The sequence below is a fragment of the Passer montanus genome, unplaced genomic scaffold (genome assembly GCF_014805655.1).
Source record: "Passer montanus isolate IOZ18808 unplaced genomic scaffold, ASM1480565v1 scaffold11, whole genome shotgun sequence".
Classification (NCBI taxonomy): Eukaryota; Metazoa; Chordata; class Aves; order Passeriformes; family Passeridae; genus Passer; species Passer montanus.
In genome coordinates this window covers 7,889,735-7,904,892 of record NW_024357613.1, presented here as the reverse complement: position 1 = coordinate 7,904,892, position 15,158 = coordinate 7,889,735, and the positions used below count along the sequence as shown (strand labels likewise).

The window sequence follows — 15,158 nt, the reverse complement described above, 5'->3', positions numbered from 1 at the left end:
GCATGTGTGGTAAAGGATGGCTGTAAAAATAGAAGACCATGTAGGAAATACATCTGCCTCCTTGAAAAGAACTTTTGTTGCTGACTTTGTGCAAATCATCTCTAGACAGTAGCCAGCCACCCTCCTTGCCTCTTGTCCTGCTTCTTATCTCATAGTGCTACTAGTATTATTGTAAATGGATTGCTGTAGCTTTAAAATACATGAATATTATTGCAGTTAAATATAGCTTGTCTATGCCTACAAGGTACTAATCTGCTTAGGGTTCTGGTTCTCTGGTTGACACTTAGTAAGTAATGTGCCAGAGGATGGCAGCTTCCTCAGTGTCAGTCATGTCTGAATAAAAAACACTGCAAGGTCTGTACCAGCTTGTTTAGTCTGTACCAACTTGTTTAGTTCTCACTTTAAAATGCTTGAGACCGACATGCTTTTGTTTGATTTTAATATCTGTGTCTATTGGAGATATTTTTGTTACTGAAATAAATTCTAACTTTCTGTTCAACTACCTCTAATCATTCATAGCAACCTCAGTAGCACCAGCCAAAAACCTGGATTGTGCTGGGCCTGCTTCTCATTTACAGTAGGATCCTTACATGGATTTCTGGCTAGATAAAGAACCTTCATGTTTTATATAGTATGTAAATGATGTATAATGTTCACCTAGTATTAATAAATGTAGTGATTTGCACAGGCATTAAGGATTTCATACGCTGTCAGAACTCAATGTAAATGTGTTCTTGATATAAGTAAGGATCAATTGTCTTCTCTCCTCCTCCTCACATAACCATTATGATGGAGATATTTTGGGATTTTGCTTGAAGAAATGCATAATTTTTTAAAATTTCCCTCAAAAATAGTTAAATTACAAAAGATGCAGTTGAGTATCTTTCCTTTTGTTTTCCATTTTCCTTATTCCACTGCACTTGAGGTATACAAATGATGCTATGAGATAAAACTGAATTGTGTGAGCAGAAAGAGAAGAATCTGAAAGCAAGCTTTTCTTCCCTGTGGAGCAGTGAGAGACTGACCTCATGTGGTGTGAAACCGAAGTTGCCAAGGGAAGTACAGGGATAAAATTGAATAAAGCAAGGAGCTTTGAAAATTTAATTTTTTGCATACATTTCTGATTTTTTTTATGATGTTGCGCTACTTAAAAAATTTTAGTCTAGGTAGTTTGTGGTCTGATTGCTAATAAGAAGTTGACCAGTGTCCATATTCCCAAAGACATTTTTGTGTCCCAAAAGGGATGCTCTAACAAGCTGACCCCAGGACAGCGGTCTATGAGCTGTGGCCCAATTATCCTTACTGCTGCCTGTACATGATTTTAATTGAAATGAGTAGGAGTTTCATGTGAGCAAGTAACTGAAAAATCAGTCTTGGTTTCCAAGCCCTTTCTGGCACTTCCCCAGCAACATGCTCATTGATCTTTCAGAGCCCTGCTCTCTAAAATGAAGACAATGGTTAGGAAAATTATAAAGTGGCACCATGAAGAATAGGCAGGGTATTCCTAGACTGTATATGTTTTACATGCATGAATAATATTGATAGTGGAGACTTCAGAGTTAATTCTGTTGGCCTGATTCTTCAGTATATGTGGAAGGATCCAAGTACACAGATAAGAAAAGGAGGTTCTGTTATTTTGAAAAGTCTCCTCCTTAAACAGCACCCATTTAGTTTCAAAGGATTTAGGGGCTATTGTGACTTAGGGACTCTCACAGAAAAAAATAACAAAAAAAAGTTTAAAAATCCTTTGGGAAATTCAGATGAACTTTAGAAAATCTGTCCCTATTCTGTAAAGATTTCCCTATATGCTTTATGGTATTATGTTCTTTATATTGACTTAAATATCTGAAATAGCAAAGGCCTTTAATATATTCTACAAGTACTCTAAGTACATCTTCCAGATGACAAACCTTCCATTTTCTTCTTTACAGATCCTCTTGGAACCAGGGGTGATACAGGACGTCCTAGCAGCTGGGAGTCATTTGCAGCTACTGGAGCTTCTCAGTTTATGTTCTCACTATCTCATTGAGGTGAGGCTTTTTGGCCTGGTCAGCTGTTTCTGTTTGGTACACTTTTGTTTCAAGCCTAATTTCAGTAGAAGGCTATTAGTACAATACCTGGTGTAATCTAAATGGCAGAAACTGAATTTTAGGTCTGAATTTTGGGTGTAATTTGGGTTTCAGTTTATGGTCAATGCTTTATCCCTCCATCCATTTGGTCCATTTCATTCCTGAAAACAAGAATGGTCCACCACACAAATGGTCCCCCTTTTACTGGGGAATTTGCTTTCTTCTGCTTCAGTGTACCAAATGTGAAGATATTTCCCTATTAGGATCATGGGTATTGTGACAAATTCAGATGTGTAATTCACAACAGAATATGGACATGTATTCCAGGGCACTACAACCTCTCACTGAGGGAATTAGTCTTATTTTGGTCTTTATTTAATCTCAATGAGCCTTATGCCTGTAATGCCAATGCCTTTGTCAAACAAAAGAATTGAGTTGTGATAAAGGTTTTTTTTGTGCTTGGCTTGTATAGGAAATAGCTTATGATGGTAGCCAGAACACGGCTTTGATGGGTATCTGTGAAAAGCCTCTAAAAATAAAATGGCAATAGCAGTTCTACAGAACTGTTTGCTCCTCTCAGTAACTTTTCAGCACTGTTTCTGAAAAGGGATGTGTTAAGTGCACCTGGGCATGGAGATGCACATCAGCACAGTGCTCTTAGTGTGCACTTGCCTTCCAACAGTGTAACTGCCTCTGAACAGTGGGAGTGTGCTTGGCAGCACGCCGAGCTACTGAGCACCAGGGGCATGCAGGAGCTCTTGCTAAGAACTTCAGGATGTACTTGAAGGCTTTGTGTCTTACAGAGAGAGAATCTGTTCTCTGAGTGTTAACCTTAGGAAACCCTTCAAAATGTATATTCAGATAATAAGTTGGTATCAATTTGTGTGTTGTTAATTGATTAGAAAGTTAAAGGAGCTGACAGAGGGCTGAAATTGGTATAATTTTTTTTTTTTAGGAATGCAGGAAGATATTTAATTTTTCTAAGAAAACAGACATGGATTGTGGTGGGAAAGATGGTTGGTTTGAGAAATAACTGCCAGATACCAAATAAGCCACAAAAGCATTTGACCTACTGATTGTCAGGCAGGCATGGGGAGGTGATGAAAGATACAAATCTAACACTGGTAGTAATATACAGTGTATTTAATGGTCCTGAAACAAATGAGTCAGAGTATGTCTTTGATGCTTATGTGGCTCTTACCTCATCAGAAATTGAACTAAAGAGATTACAGCAAAGAAGCTACAGAAAATATTAAAGAGTTGGAAAAAGTTTGTTAGTTGCACTCATCAAGTAGGGACGTGAGAGGATATAGGTATATATCCAACATAAACCCTTGTGCTAACTTTTTTCTGTTTAGGCTAAACTAATGTTGAGTAGCCTGTGGTGTTTGTAACTCTTCTCTTAGCACCATCTTTTAGTACTTTTAATCCTGATGCCATTGCTGGGGAAAGACCGACAACTACAGAGTTAGCAGTGCTTTGAATCTTGTCCTTAATGTGCAAACTATAGTCAGTTATTTAGAAATAGATGGCTAATGAATAAGAAAAATAAATCAACCCCAAAATCATACTAAAATGGAAAAAAACAACACTTTGGAGTTAGTGAATATTTCTTCCGAGTTACTCTGTAATTAGCAGAGCACTAAAAATTGTCTGGATATGACAGTCAGAGAAACCTTTAGGTTGGAAAAGCCCTTTAAGAGAAGAAGTCCAACCACAAAATAACTTGCAAAAGAATCAGAAGCATCTTAATTCCTCTCCTGCTAGTTGTTTTCCTGTTGATCTCATGTCTTTTGATGCATTTAGCTCATGCATATGTTTGTGTGTTTTTCTATTTATACAACTTACAAGATTACTGTGTCTTTCATGAGTCATAGAAGCCACAACTTTATGATCTGCAGTTGCTGTAGGATGTGTGAAAGATGTGAAAAAGCACGTTTATGCCCTAAATAGTGTGCCAGGGTAGGACAACTGGAACTACACTGTTGTGAAAATTAAGAGGAAGTGGGACCCAGTGTCCAGATTTACAGTAGTGGAGGTGGGGAATAAGATAGTGGATGAAGGGAAATAAAGAGGAGAATATGTGTTGGAAGACAGAGAGCAGTGCTTGGTCTGTAACCTCATTTTGAATCAGGGTCTCATTGTAAAGGTTTAGAATCTGCGTGCACGTCTGTGAGGTGGCTGTAGCTTATATCATGTTGGGCTTTAGGCTGTATTTTACTCTTTTTACAGTATTTTTTTTAATCAAGTTCACCTCAGCAAGGCATAAATTTAGCCAGATCTGCAGTCTGAATAGATCACAGTAAGAATTTACCTGTCTTGTTTGTTTTGTACCGTTGCAGTCCATGCAAGTGGTTGCTCTAAGTCCTTTTAAGAGAGGTCAACAAGGTACTGCATGTTAAAACTGAAATATCTTTCAGGTCCAAACTAATTAAATCAAATATCTGTTTATGTTCTACATATTATTGTGTGACATTAAAAAATAGCTCTTGCTTTATTTTAATACTATCTGCAAATAAAATCCAAGTAGATAAAGAAGGCTTCCTTGAAACCACTTACCCTCTCTGCTGTTGGTAACTGAGGTGTCTTGTCACCCCACGTGCTGTGAAACAGATGCTGGAAAGGGATTAGTACTTGCCCTTTCTCTTCTCCCTAATGAACGAGTGTGCCAGAGTTCTTCATTTACAGTGCTACTGAATGACTTTCATGCTGTTTGGAGTTGTTCAGATATCATGAACTTAGTTTAGCCTAAATTCAGGAAATACAGTGTGTGGGATCTAGCTGTCATTTATTGTTGTGTAATGATGACACAGTTTTAACTTGTTAGGATTGTCTTTAACTGTTTTGATTAGACCAAGCTTTTCCTGTATGCGTGCTGCTCTTATTGTTAGCACTTATTCCAGCTCTTCTCTAGATGTTCCAGTCTGACAGTTCATTGGCACCGTCTTGAACACTTTCTTCTCTTTTTGATACTTTTATCTGGGACCTGTAATAATGCCATGCATTTCAATAAGGATGGGGTTTTTTGGCTGCAAATGCGATTGGCATTGCCTGTTCATGTATCTGTTTCAAGGCACATTAGTAGTCTATGAGGTTCCAAAGAATACTGTAATGATCTGATTCATCTAAGATGATTGCTGAAGTGTGTGATTGTCAAGAATTATTTCTAGTTCACTGGGGACAGAATAATTTCTAGCCAATGCTGACTTTCATATTGACTGGTCTTTAAGGAATTTCCTCTTGGTTGTGTCAGAAACAAAATGTTATTTTGACTTTGACAGATCCTCTTTTTTTATAGACTAAACAGCTTAGAGGACTATGATTTTTTGATGAATTTAAAAAAATGCTTTAACAAATCGTTTAAATTGCATTTATGGCAATTTTTTAAAAGAGTTCTCAATCAAAGGCAAGACAGGGAAAAGGAGAGGAACATTTTCTCCCTACTCTGTTAGGTAATGCAATGGAGGTTTCTGATAACACTGCTAGTCTCTATTAAATGCATTTTATCATCTACAAACTTCTTATTATCAATTATATTATAAATGTTCTCTAGCATCTAATGTTGATTCAATATTTTCATTTGAAAACTCATGCTCATTTTAGATTGATAATTTACTAGTTTTTATTTTAAAACTGTGGTAAATAATATTTTCTTTATTTGAAAACAAGAGAAATGCCCAAGTATTCCCTACTTTTGGTCTTAATTCCAGCTTTCTGTAGTGCAGACTTCTTCCCCCATATCAGCATTGTCATACCTTGAATTATCATTATTCCACAACCTCTGCTGTTTGGGGGTTTTGTTTCTAGCTTCATTTGTGGAAGGGGACTCTTTTGAAGCATGCTGATGTATTTTATTTGAGATGCATACATATTCATGAATCTCTCATGTCATCTGCATAATTCTCAGGTACATTAAACATTGAAACAAGGCTTGTAAGAGCACACATCTGTCTCAGGCTGAACAAACGGTAAGGCAATGCATTTTTCCTTAACTGCTGCAGAGGTTGGGAGAGCTAAAGACTTGAACTTTGTGTATCTTCAGTGGCACTAAGGTCTGCCATCACTCACAAAGCATTTGCTTGCAGCTTGCACATCCAGTTCTCTCAGGTTCTTGTTTCCCAACTTCCTCCTCCAGCTCAGGTTGATTGTCAGTTTTGGCTGAGGTTTTTCAAAGGAGGCTAATGCAGAGAGCTACAGCCAACAGGCGAACTTTGAAATGTAACAGGAATGGGTTATCTGAACATCTCCTTTGCCTTTTAAAAGAAGTGGACTGTATTTGTCACATGGCATAGGAAAAAGCAAGAGACAGCTAGTTAAAGGCATTAAATGTGGTGGCCATCTGAAAATGGACTTTTGAAATGGAACTGTAGAGAACATGGTATTAGGTACTGTGTTTGTGATGACCTATTTTGCACTTTAAAGCTTGTGAATGTTTTTCTGAAGGATACATGACAACTTTATTCTTATGCAAGAGAATAAATGTGTTAAAACATTTATTCAGAACATAAAAATGTTTGTTTTATGAGTATGTCTGACTTATGTAACAAGCTGTAGATCTAAGAAATTTTGTCTTTTTTCCTCAACTGTTTGTGTATTCAGTACCAGTGAGCCACAAACTGCAAATTATTTCAACAATCAAAGAGTCTTAATAAGGAGGGAATGCTATTGAGAATATAAGTTTTTAATGGAATTTCCTGCTGCTGATCAACAACAGCTCACTATTGTGTGGGTAATAATTGGTTTTTAAAGCAGAGGTTGATTTCCACTGGTATTCAGGGATCTGGGATATTGGACTGCCCATAATTGAAATCTTAAAGCTAAGTGATTTTTCTGTATGTTCTGAAGTACAATATTTTTTTTTCAGTGGAGTTCTAGGTACATCCTGAATTACAAACAGTGGATGATAGTTGTAGATGAGTTTAGAATTTGCAGAGCAGTCCAAAGCAAAGCTTGGACTCATTTCTGAGAGGCGGGATGTTGCATGACTGTTAGATAGCATTCATCCCTTTAGTTTTCTGCTGCCAGATAAGGCACCTTTTGTGAAGAACAAATCAAGTTTACACACTGGACAGAATCTGGGACATCATTTGTGTTATGTATATTGGTTGGATAGTGGCTTAGTTTCAGTACAGACTTATTTGAAGTAACTGTCCTTGTACTTAATTTTGGAAATGTTTTCTTATTCTCATGGTTCCTGGGAGGAACAGGTATAGTAGACATGAGCGATGGTGATCCTGATTGCTACTGAAGTTACTCTGACTTGTAAAAATTCTTCTTGGGATCCTAAATGTTTTTTGTGTCAAGTGAACTTGAAGGTTTGATGCCAATTTTCCCATTAGCTATAAGTGCATTAGGTTCCCTGCTAAGTGGTAAATGTACCAGATTACTTTTTAGGAGCTTCATTACATTAAATGGAACTCTGCTTGCTTGCTACTGATGTCAGTCATACCATCTTTGAAGACAGCTAATTTAAGATAAAAAGAAAAGAACATTTTAGGTGAGTGACTAAAATAAGCCTGGGCACAGCACTGTACAAAGCAGTCAACTGGAATTTTCTTGGAACTGCCTCTGTACTGTTGTCGTGCTCTGGATTCTTGTATACAAAAGCAGACAGTGAGGAGGATCAGACCTGGAATACAAAAATAAAGTTAATCAACTGACAAATCCTTCTGGAATTTGGTAATAATTGAAGCAGGCAAATTGTCTGGGGTAGGGGCATTTGATTTTTAACCTTCTACTGTAATGGTCAATTTAGGCTAAAAGAACAAATTTTTTTTCCTGGTATACAAATTCCTAATTATCTAAATATTTTCTTCTTCTAATTTTAAACTATCTGAATATGTTGTAGATTGAAATATGTTACTGTTTTTAAATGGAAGAAGCTACAAATGAATTTTTGTATGGATTAAAAGGAAGTGTGTGCATGGTTTATATATAGGAGTAAGCCAGGGCTTCAAAGCTATTTATTTTTCTTAAACCCAACTTCTCCATTTGGAACAGCGCCAATGACAATCCCAACTTTCACTAAGATAAACTCCTTCAGAGATGAATTAATTTGTACACCAGAGATTGAGAGCATCACCTTTGTATTGCTAGAAGCCCCAGATAAGTTGGGATTTTAGCTCCTGGGTTTTTCATACAGAGTGAATTACACTGCTGGAAAGAAAATCTAAAGGTCATCTAGCAACCAAGGCTTGCTTTTTTTTAACTAATACTGAGTTTTTAATCTAAATACATGCATGCACACTCTGCACACTCCCCTCAATCCCCCAGAATTAGTCACCACCAGCAAGCTTAAGCCTACCAACTTTATCCTGTGGTGAAGTAACCTTCCCATGCTAAGAATACAAAGTAGACAAAAATAATGTCTTATATTTTCCTGTTTTTAAGTGTTACACAACCAGCTGTTGCTGTGCTAGCCTGCTATTTTTTGAAGGAGCAAGTTTTGTCAGCTGTTGTCATTGAGCTATTGATAGTCATTAGAAAAGTTCTTGGACAAAACTCAAAAGTAACTTGGGGAATTTTTTTCTGTTATCTATCTAATATAGAGATACATTACAGAGATAATCTCTATATGAAATGTGGTTGCACTAGTGAGGATTTCAACTTAAAATGGAACTCAGGAAAAAAATGGTGGGTTTTTTTTCTATTTTTCAGTTGGTATCAGTGAGGAAAGTGAAAATATACCAAAGTGACAATACCCAGTCACTTTGAATCCTGTTCTTACTGTAATCCACTTGCTGCTATTTATCTGCAGTGTGAATTGAAACTGATGATGGATGTGTAAAAAAATGGTGCTGCAACTTCTAGTTTAATTATTGCTGGCAAGATCGGAGCTCCTAAGCTGTCCATGTAGTTGTATGGATACACATTGCCAGTCCTCTGCAGTAAAGTTACAGGAGAGGTCACGAGTTGGGAAGAGACAGACAGTGCTGTATCTGCCATCTCTTTGCAGATTCTGTCAGGAAGGGTGGGCAGCTTTGGTGTGTGCTTTAAATAGGAGCAGGGAAATTGTATTGCTTCACAATTTCCCTCCCTGCCCTTCTCATGTTGTCATTCTAGCTGGTGTGGACTCTTTAGATGACCTTTCTGTCCATCATTCCCTAAAAGATTTCTGTTTCTGGAATTTTTCTAGTATTTTATAAAGCTGTAAACGGGGCCTGATGAATGCCAGAATGCTTAGTGTACAAAATTCTTCTTTGGTTTTATTACCATGTGATCGATATTAATGTTTTATCTTCTTCCTGTCCCTCCCTGTCCCCAGTGTATTTCACTTTAAACTCTCCTTAAGAATTGAGGCAGTTTGGATGCATGAGCCCCCAGAATGGAAGTATTTGTAACTGGGTAGTGCAGCTATCTTTATCTTCTTTGTGTTCTCAGTGACATGTCCACTTAGAAGTCTGGGGGACAATTTTGTTTATTGTAAGAAATTACACCCAGAAGGCAGAATGGCTGAACTGGACTTGAAATGAGGCAGTCAGGGCCCTTCCTCCCCGGGTCTGGGCAGCAGGTGGCAGTGTGAGTCCGTAACAGTTTCAGCAGAGAAATTCAAGCTAAAATCAGAAAAAATGAAAAGAAAAATTATTTATTTTTACTCCGTATTAGTCTTCTGACCTAATCAGTAAAAAAGTCATTATTCACACAACACTGGGCAATATGCATTGTAATTTTTAACAAATAATAGGAAACTGTTAATGTTTTCACAGGAAATACAGTTCTGTCTTGTGCAGCAATGGTCATTTATCACTGCACTTTGTGAAATCACTCATTTGTTCTAATTTGAATGTAAATGACTCTAAGGTTTTACAAATAAGGTGACAGACTCACATAAATGTAATTGCAGGGTTCATCTCTCTCTTTTTATATATCACTCATTAAGTTATGAATTAAATACATCGTATTAAACCAGGGGCATGTCCAATGATGATATTGTAATGGCAAATTACTCTATGCTATTAGAGGTGTATTTTTTATTCATGGACATTAATTTGTCATTAAGCGGCATTAGTTTAGCACTTTTATGTGGAAGACGTGACCTGAAAGAGGAGACTTACAGCTCTAATGTGAAAGAAGAGGAATATAGGCACTAGACATAGAGAGAGGGTTTTTACCTCCTAGAAAGAAACAGAGAAAAAATTTACTGAAATTTGCTTACATCTAAAGCATTTTGAGTTGTATTAAGCCATTTTAGCAAAGGTATTTCTGAAACAAGAAAATCCTTAGATTGTTAAATATTTACAGTATGGGAAAAGCCAGAATGCTAAGTATGAAATGGTGACTATAAATCATTTGTAGCCTGTGAACCTGAAGAGAACATTGGGCTTGAAGTGAGTTACAATCTGATTTTATCTCAGAAGTATCACTGTGGTAGAGAGCTAATTGTTCATCTTTTCTTTCCTCTATACTAGCTTACCCAAAATAGAACTGGTTTTTTTTTTTTGCATTCTACATTATGAAATAAATATCTTTTACCTCCTCTCTACTTTGTATTTTTAGATACACTAGTATTATTTTCACAGAAGTCAATTTCAAATTCTAAATGCAGTAGCAACGTTTTTTTTAAGAACATGAATGAGAAAATGTATTATTTGATGGAATTTCAGGTGGCAGCTTAGCACCTGAAGTATAAGACTAAGGAAAATAGTGAATGATTCAGTCTGCTCTGTCTTAAAAAAATGTCAAAAAGACCTTGTAAATTTAATTTTTCAGTCAGTTTAATGGAAGAGACTTTCAAAACCTTGTTTATTTAATGGTGAAGAAGGATTGAAGTCATGAGGATCCAAGCTGATACATTCTCCAGTTATGCAGTATTTGCATTTTAGTATTTTTTTGTAGACTACTTCTCATTAAAGGCATAAGAAATCTGGACTTGATACAAGTCCAAGTATTTGGCAGTTGATACTCTGCCCCACCATTTTTTATGTTCTTCTGATAGCTTGCTGAATTGTTACTGTGTGATCCATCTATCTGGACTGCTTACAACATACTCAACTAATTGTGCTAGTTAAGAAGACAGATTTGTAAGGAAAATAACCTAAGCCCATGTTCTATATAAGTAGCTTTAGAAATGGAAGTGTTCCAGATTATCATCTCTCTTTAATTACTGTTAGTTACTGTTAAACCGTTTGTGTTTATAGGGGACCACAAAGAAAGAAACAAGTTCCATATAAGGCTGTTGATGTTTTCCAATAGATCTTGTAGTAGCAGTAAATGAAACAGCATTTTAGCACATTCCATCATTTATGGTATTTTGTTTGCACAACTGCATGAGTAGAATTTGTATTTTGCTTCAGAGTGGTGGTGTAGACTAACTCTATTTACAATAAAGACACCCTTTCTGTCCAAGGTATTGAATAGGCCTTGAAAGCAGAATGAATATAAATGTATACGTGCTGTAATGACTTACTGAATCTTCAGCCAGTATGTGATCAGAGCTTTAACAATTATAAATTGTCCTCACTCTTCTCACTAATTCTAAAAATTAAAGGTCCACGCCTAAAGATTAGTGGCATCAACTTTATTAACCATCAGTAATGTCCTGTGAGTGTGTTATTTCAAACACGAAAAACATGAGAAATTCCAGTAACTTCATTCACCTGTTTTTTTTGTGTAATATATTCAAAACATCTGCTTATTAACTTGTAGGAATTTTTTGCTAAATTTCCCATCTGTTTAAACAGTTTTACGGAATTTGTGATTTCTGTCACCGAGTATGTCTAGCTGTATAAGCAGCATTAGATCTTAAACCAGGACTTTTACAGTTCAGTAGGAACTGAACTGTTAACACATAGAATTCTTTCTCCTTGTTAATTCTTTCTTCCTTCTTCCTTGTGGAATATTTTTCCTTGTTAACTGGAAGCACTGTCTATTCTAATTATGTATGTAGAGGGCCTTGAGTTTCCATAGCATCTCAGCACACCTGATGATCATGGGAAGGCATTGTAGTAGCCTCAGGTATGTTCAGTTGCCAGCAGTCACTAGGATTGGAAGTCCAGCTGACTTGAGGTGGCATGTTATGGACATGAAAAACACCAGGGGGACAGGCCTACTGTCATACACCATGCCCCAAATCTGTGTTTATATGTGTTTGCATGTGGGTTTGCCTGCCTCTTAGTATTTTTACTCTTATTTGCAGCATTACTATCTTCATGAATATGTAGGCAATACAATAATGCAATGATGATGATCAGGACTCCTGAGACTGCTATTGAAAGTTTACTGTAACCAAGCACTTGAAATTATTTGACATTTCTAGGGAATATTGTGTCTTAAATTCCATGTATTCCTAATCAAGTTATGGACTCACACAGCACCATTCAGACCTGGACCAAAACTTGAACAGGTTAAAAAAATTCTTGAAAAGGAGCCAAGCAAAGGGCAAAAATTATCAGTGTGTGAATATTTTGTGGTGGGGGGAAAACGAACAGTATTAGACATATGTAACCTTAAGATGTTAGTAGGCTTTTGCTTATAAGTGTGGTTAAAATCTTTGAATGCTTTAGCAACGTTTCTTACTGAAATTTGTATTTGAAAAGGACTTTTATAACATTGCATGGAACAATCATTGGCTAAAATTTTCTTCGGTAAGCTGTAGTTAATTTTTGAAAGCAGTGACTTTTCTGCAGAAGTACATTCTTTCTGAAGCAACTCAGCTATGTTTCATTTTTAAATGCCCTTCCAAGGTTCTGTGAAAGAGTGTTACAGAATAGGTCAGGTTGGAAGGTAACGTGGTGGGTTGTCTGGTCCAACTTTCCCACTCAAGCTGGGTCATCCTGCAGCACAGGGCACAGGATTGTGAGCAGACAGTTCTCAAATATTTCCAGTGATGGAGACTCCACAACCTTTCTGAGCAACCTGTTTCAGTGCTCAGTCACCTGCACAGTAGAGAAGTTTTTCCTCATGTTCAGGTGGAACTTCCTGTGTATCAGTTTGTGTCCGTTGCCTCTTGTTCTATTCCTTGGTACCACCAGGAAGAGCATGGCTCCATTCTCTTGGCACTACCCCTTCAGATATGTTGTTGAGGTCCCCTCTCAATCATCTCTTTTTGAGGCTGACCGGGCCCAGTTCCCTCAGCCTTTCCTCATAAAAGAGATGCTTCAGTCCCCTAAACATCTTCGTAGCCCTTTGCTGGACCCACTCCAGGAGTTCCACATCTCTCTCTCTCTGAGGAGCCCAGGGTTGGACACAGCTCTCCAGATGTGGCCCCACCAGAATAGAGGGATAGCATTGCCTCTCTTGACTGGGTCTTCCTTCTCTGAGGAGCCCAGGGTTGGACACAGCTCTCCAGATGTGGCCCCACCAGGGCAGAGTAGAGGGATGGCATCGCCTCTCTTGACTGACAGAAGTACCCCAGGACACCACTGGCCTTTTTGGCCACCAGGACAACTGCTTGCTCATGGACAGCTTGCAGTCCACCAGAGCTCACAGGTCAAAATCCACAGAACGTTGCTTCGCTTATTCTATTGTTTTTAAAGGGAAATGCTGGAGAGGTGCCTTTCAAGCTCTACAGGGTTGAAGTCCTGGCATGTATCTGTAGTTGTGAACAACTAAAAACTGAGTGTAAAATGAGTTGTTCAGCTTATAAGGTGGTGTCTTTAAGGTGAAATTTTGAAGTCAGTGAGAATTTTGTCATTTGGTTGTGTTAAATATGTGGTGCATTGATTAAATGTTCTTATCTTCTTTGTGGGGAAAAAAAAGTATTTATGGAAAACAAGAGATTCTGACTGTAAGCTGTTTGAGATTTGGAAGTGAGGGATTGAATTATGTTTTATTCTTGGTAAGAACTGCTAGAAACAAATGGACCAGAGTCGTCATGATCTTTGAAGGCTCATGCATTCCTGCTGGTGCTTGGCACCTTCAGCAGTGTGAACATTCACATGTATTAGTTTTGGGAGGACTTGTGATTTGTTTAGCACTACTGAAGGTCAGCTGTAGGAAATCAAACTGGATGTTGAGTCAAGGCCCATTTTTTACATTTGGCCTTCACCCTTTCCAGGTTTTCTACTTTTGAAAGTCAGACTTACAATAATTTCTGACTACAAGAATGACTAGGTAAATCCCTAGTCAATAATGCTTAAAATGTGCTTAGCCTGGAAAAAAAAAAAAAGGAGGCTCAGGGGAGACCTTATCACACTCTACAACTACGTGAAAGGAGGTTGTATCTTGCTGAGGGTCCTTCTCTTCTCACAGGCAACCAGCAACAGGACAAGAGGACACAGTCTTAATTGTGCCAGAGGAAGTTTAGGCAGGGCATTAGGAAACAATGCTTCATAGGAAGAATGATTTGCTGTTGGAATGGGCTGCCCAGGCAAGTGATGGAGTCACTATCCCTGGAAGCTCAAAAAGACTGGATGTGGCACTTAGTGCCTCGATCTAGTTGTCAGGGTGGTGTTAGTTCATAGGCTGGACTTGATGACCTCAAAGGTCTTTTCCAACCTAGTTAATGCTGTGATTCTGTGAAAGACAAGCAAATTCCTCTTGATCTTCACGTGTCGAGATTTTTTTTTTCTTTTATTCAGTGGTTCTTTCAGATTTTTCTCATTCTTTTACTTTTCTGTCTATTTCTGGCCTACTGCTATCCCTTTTAATGCTGTTTATCTCCTGAAATTGGTTCTGATTAATACATTGTAAACCTACTAATAACACAGCTCCTGGCTGTGGGAAAAAAAAATGTTCTTTTCGCTGATAAATCTGGGGAAAGAGAGTTGTAGAGAGGTTTTTTTTTTACTGGGGTGTAATGCCTATACAATACACATTGCAGACATTTTGCTAATATATTGAACCCTATATGTAAGTTAAAATTCTGTTAAAGTTGGTGAAGATGGGAATTATCTAGCTGCTAGAGCACTTGGAGTGGGTTCCAGACATTTGAGGTTCTCTTCTTTATATATTTTGCATCTTGGGAAATCTTTTAAAATTATTCTTCTACTTCTCCTTTTTTCCTCTGTAAAATGAGAATTTGCCTTGGTTTAGTGCTATGGGCAACAGAAATAAAGTTCTTAGTGATTTTTGAGCTGAGGTCAGATATTGCAGGAGCACAGAGATACCTGAACAAATAACAGTTTTCCAAATAAAATGGAAATGTTGCCT

At 37.5% G+C, this 15,158-nt stretch overlaps 1 protein-coding gene across 8 annotated transcripts in view; it reads left to right on the top strand.

Annotated features, from left to right (window-relative positions):
• The window catches only part of KLHL32 (kelch like family member 32), a 124,326-nt gene that overhangs the window by 57,959 nt on the left and 51,209 nt on the right, over nt 1–15,158 (top strand). For 7 of the 8 annotated variants that reach the window (XR_005629735.1, XR_005629732.1, XR_005629734.1 and 4 more), the window contains one exon: nt 1,932–2,030. Coding sequence is in view for 1 of the 8 variants with exons in the window: in XM_039728647.1 (XP_039584581.1) it covers nt 1,932–2,030 (99 nt within the window). In the remaining 7 variants the exon portion in view is untranslated. Of the gene's footprint in view, nt 1–1,931; nt 2,031–5,976; nt 6,038–15,158 lie in introns of all 8 variants that reach the window. The other variant, XR_005629739.1, reaches the window with a different exon arrangement.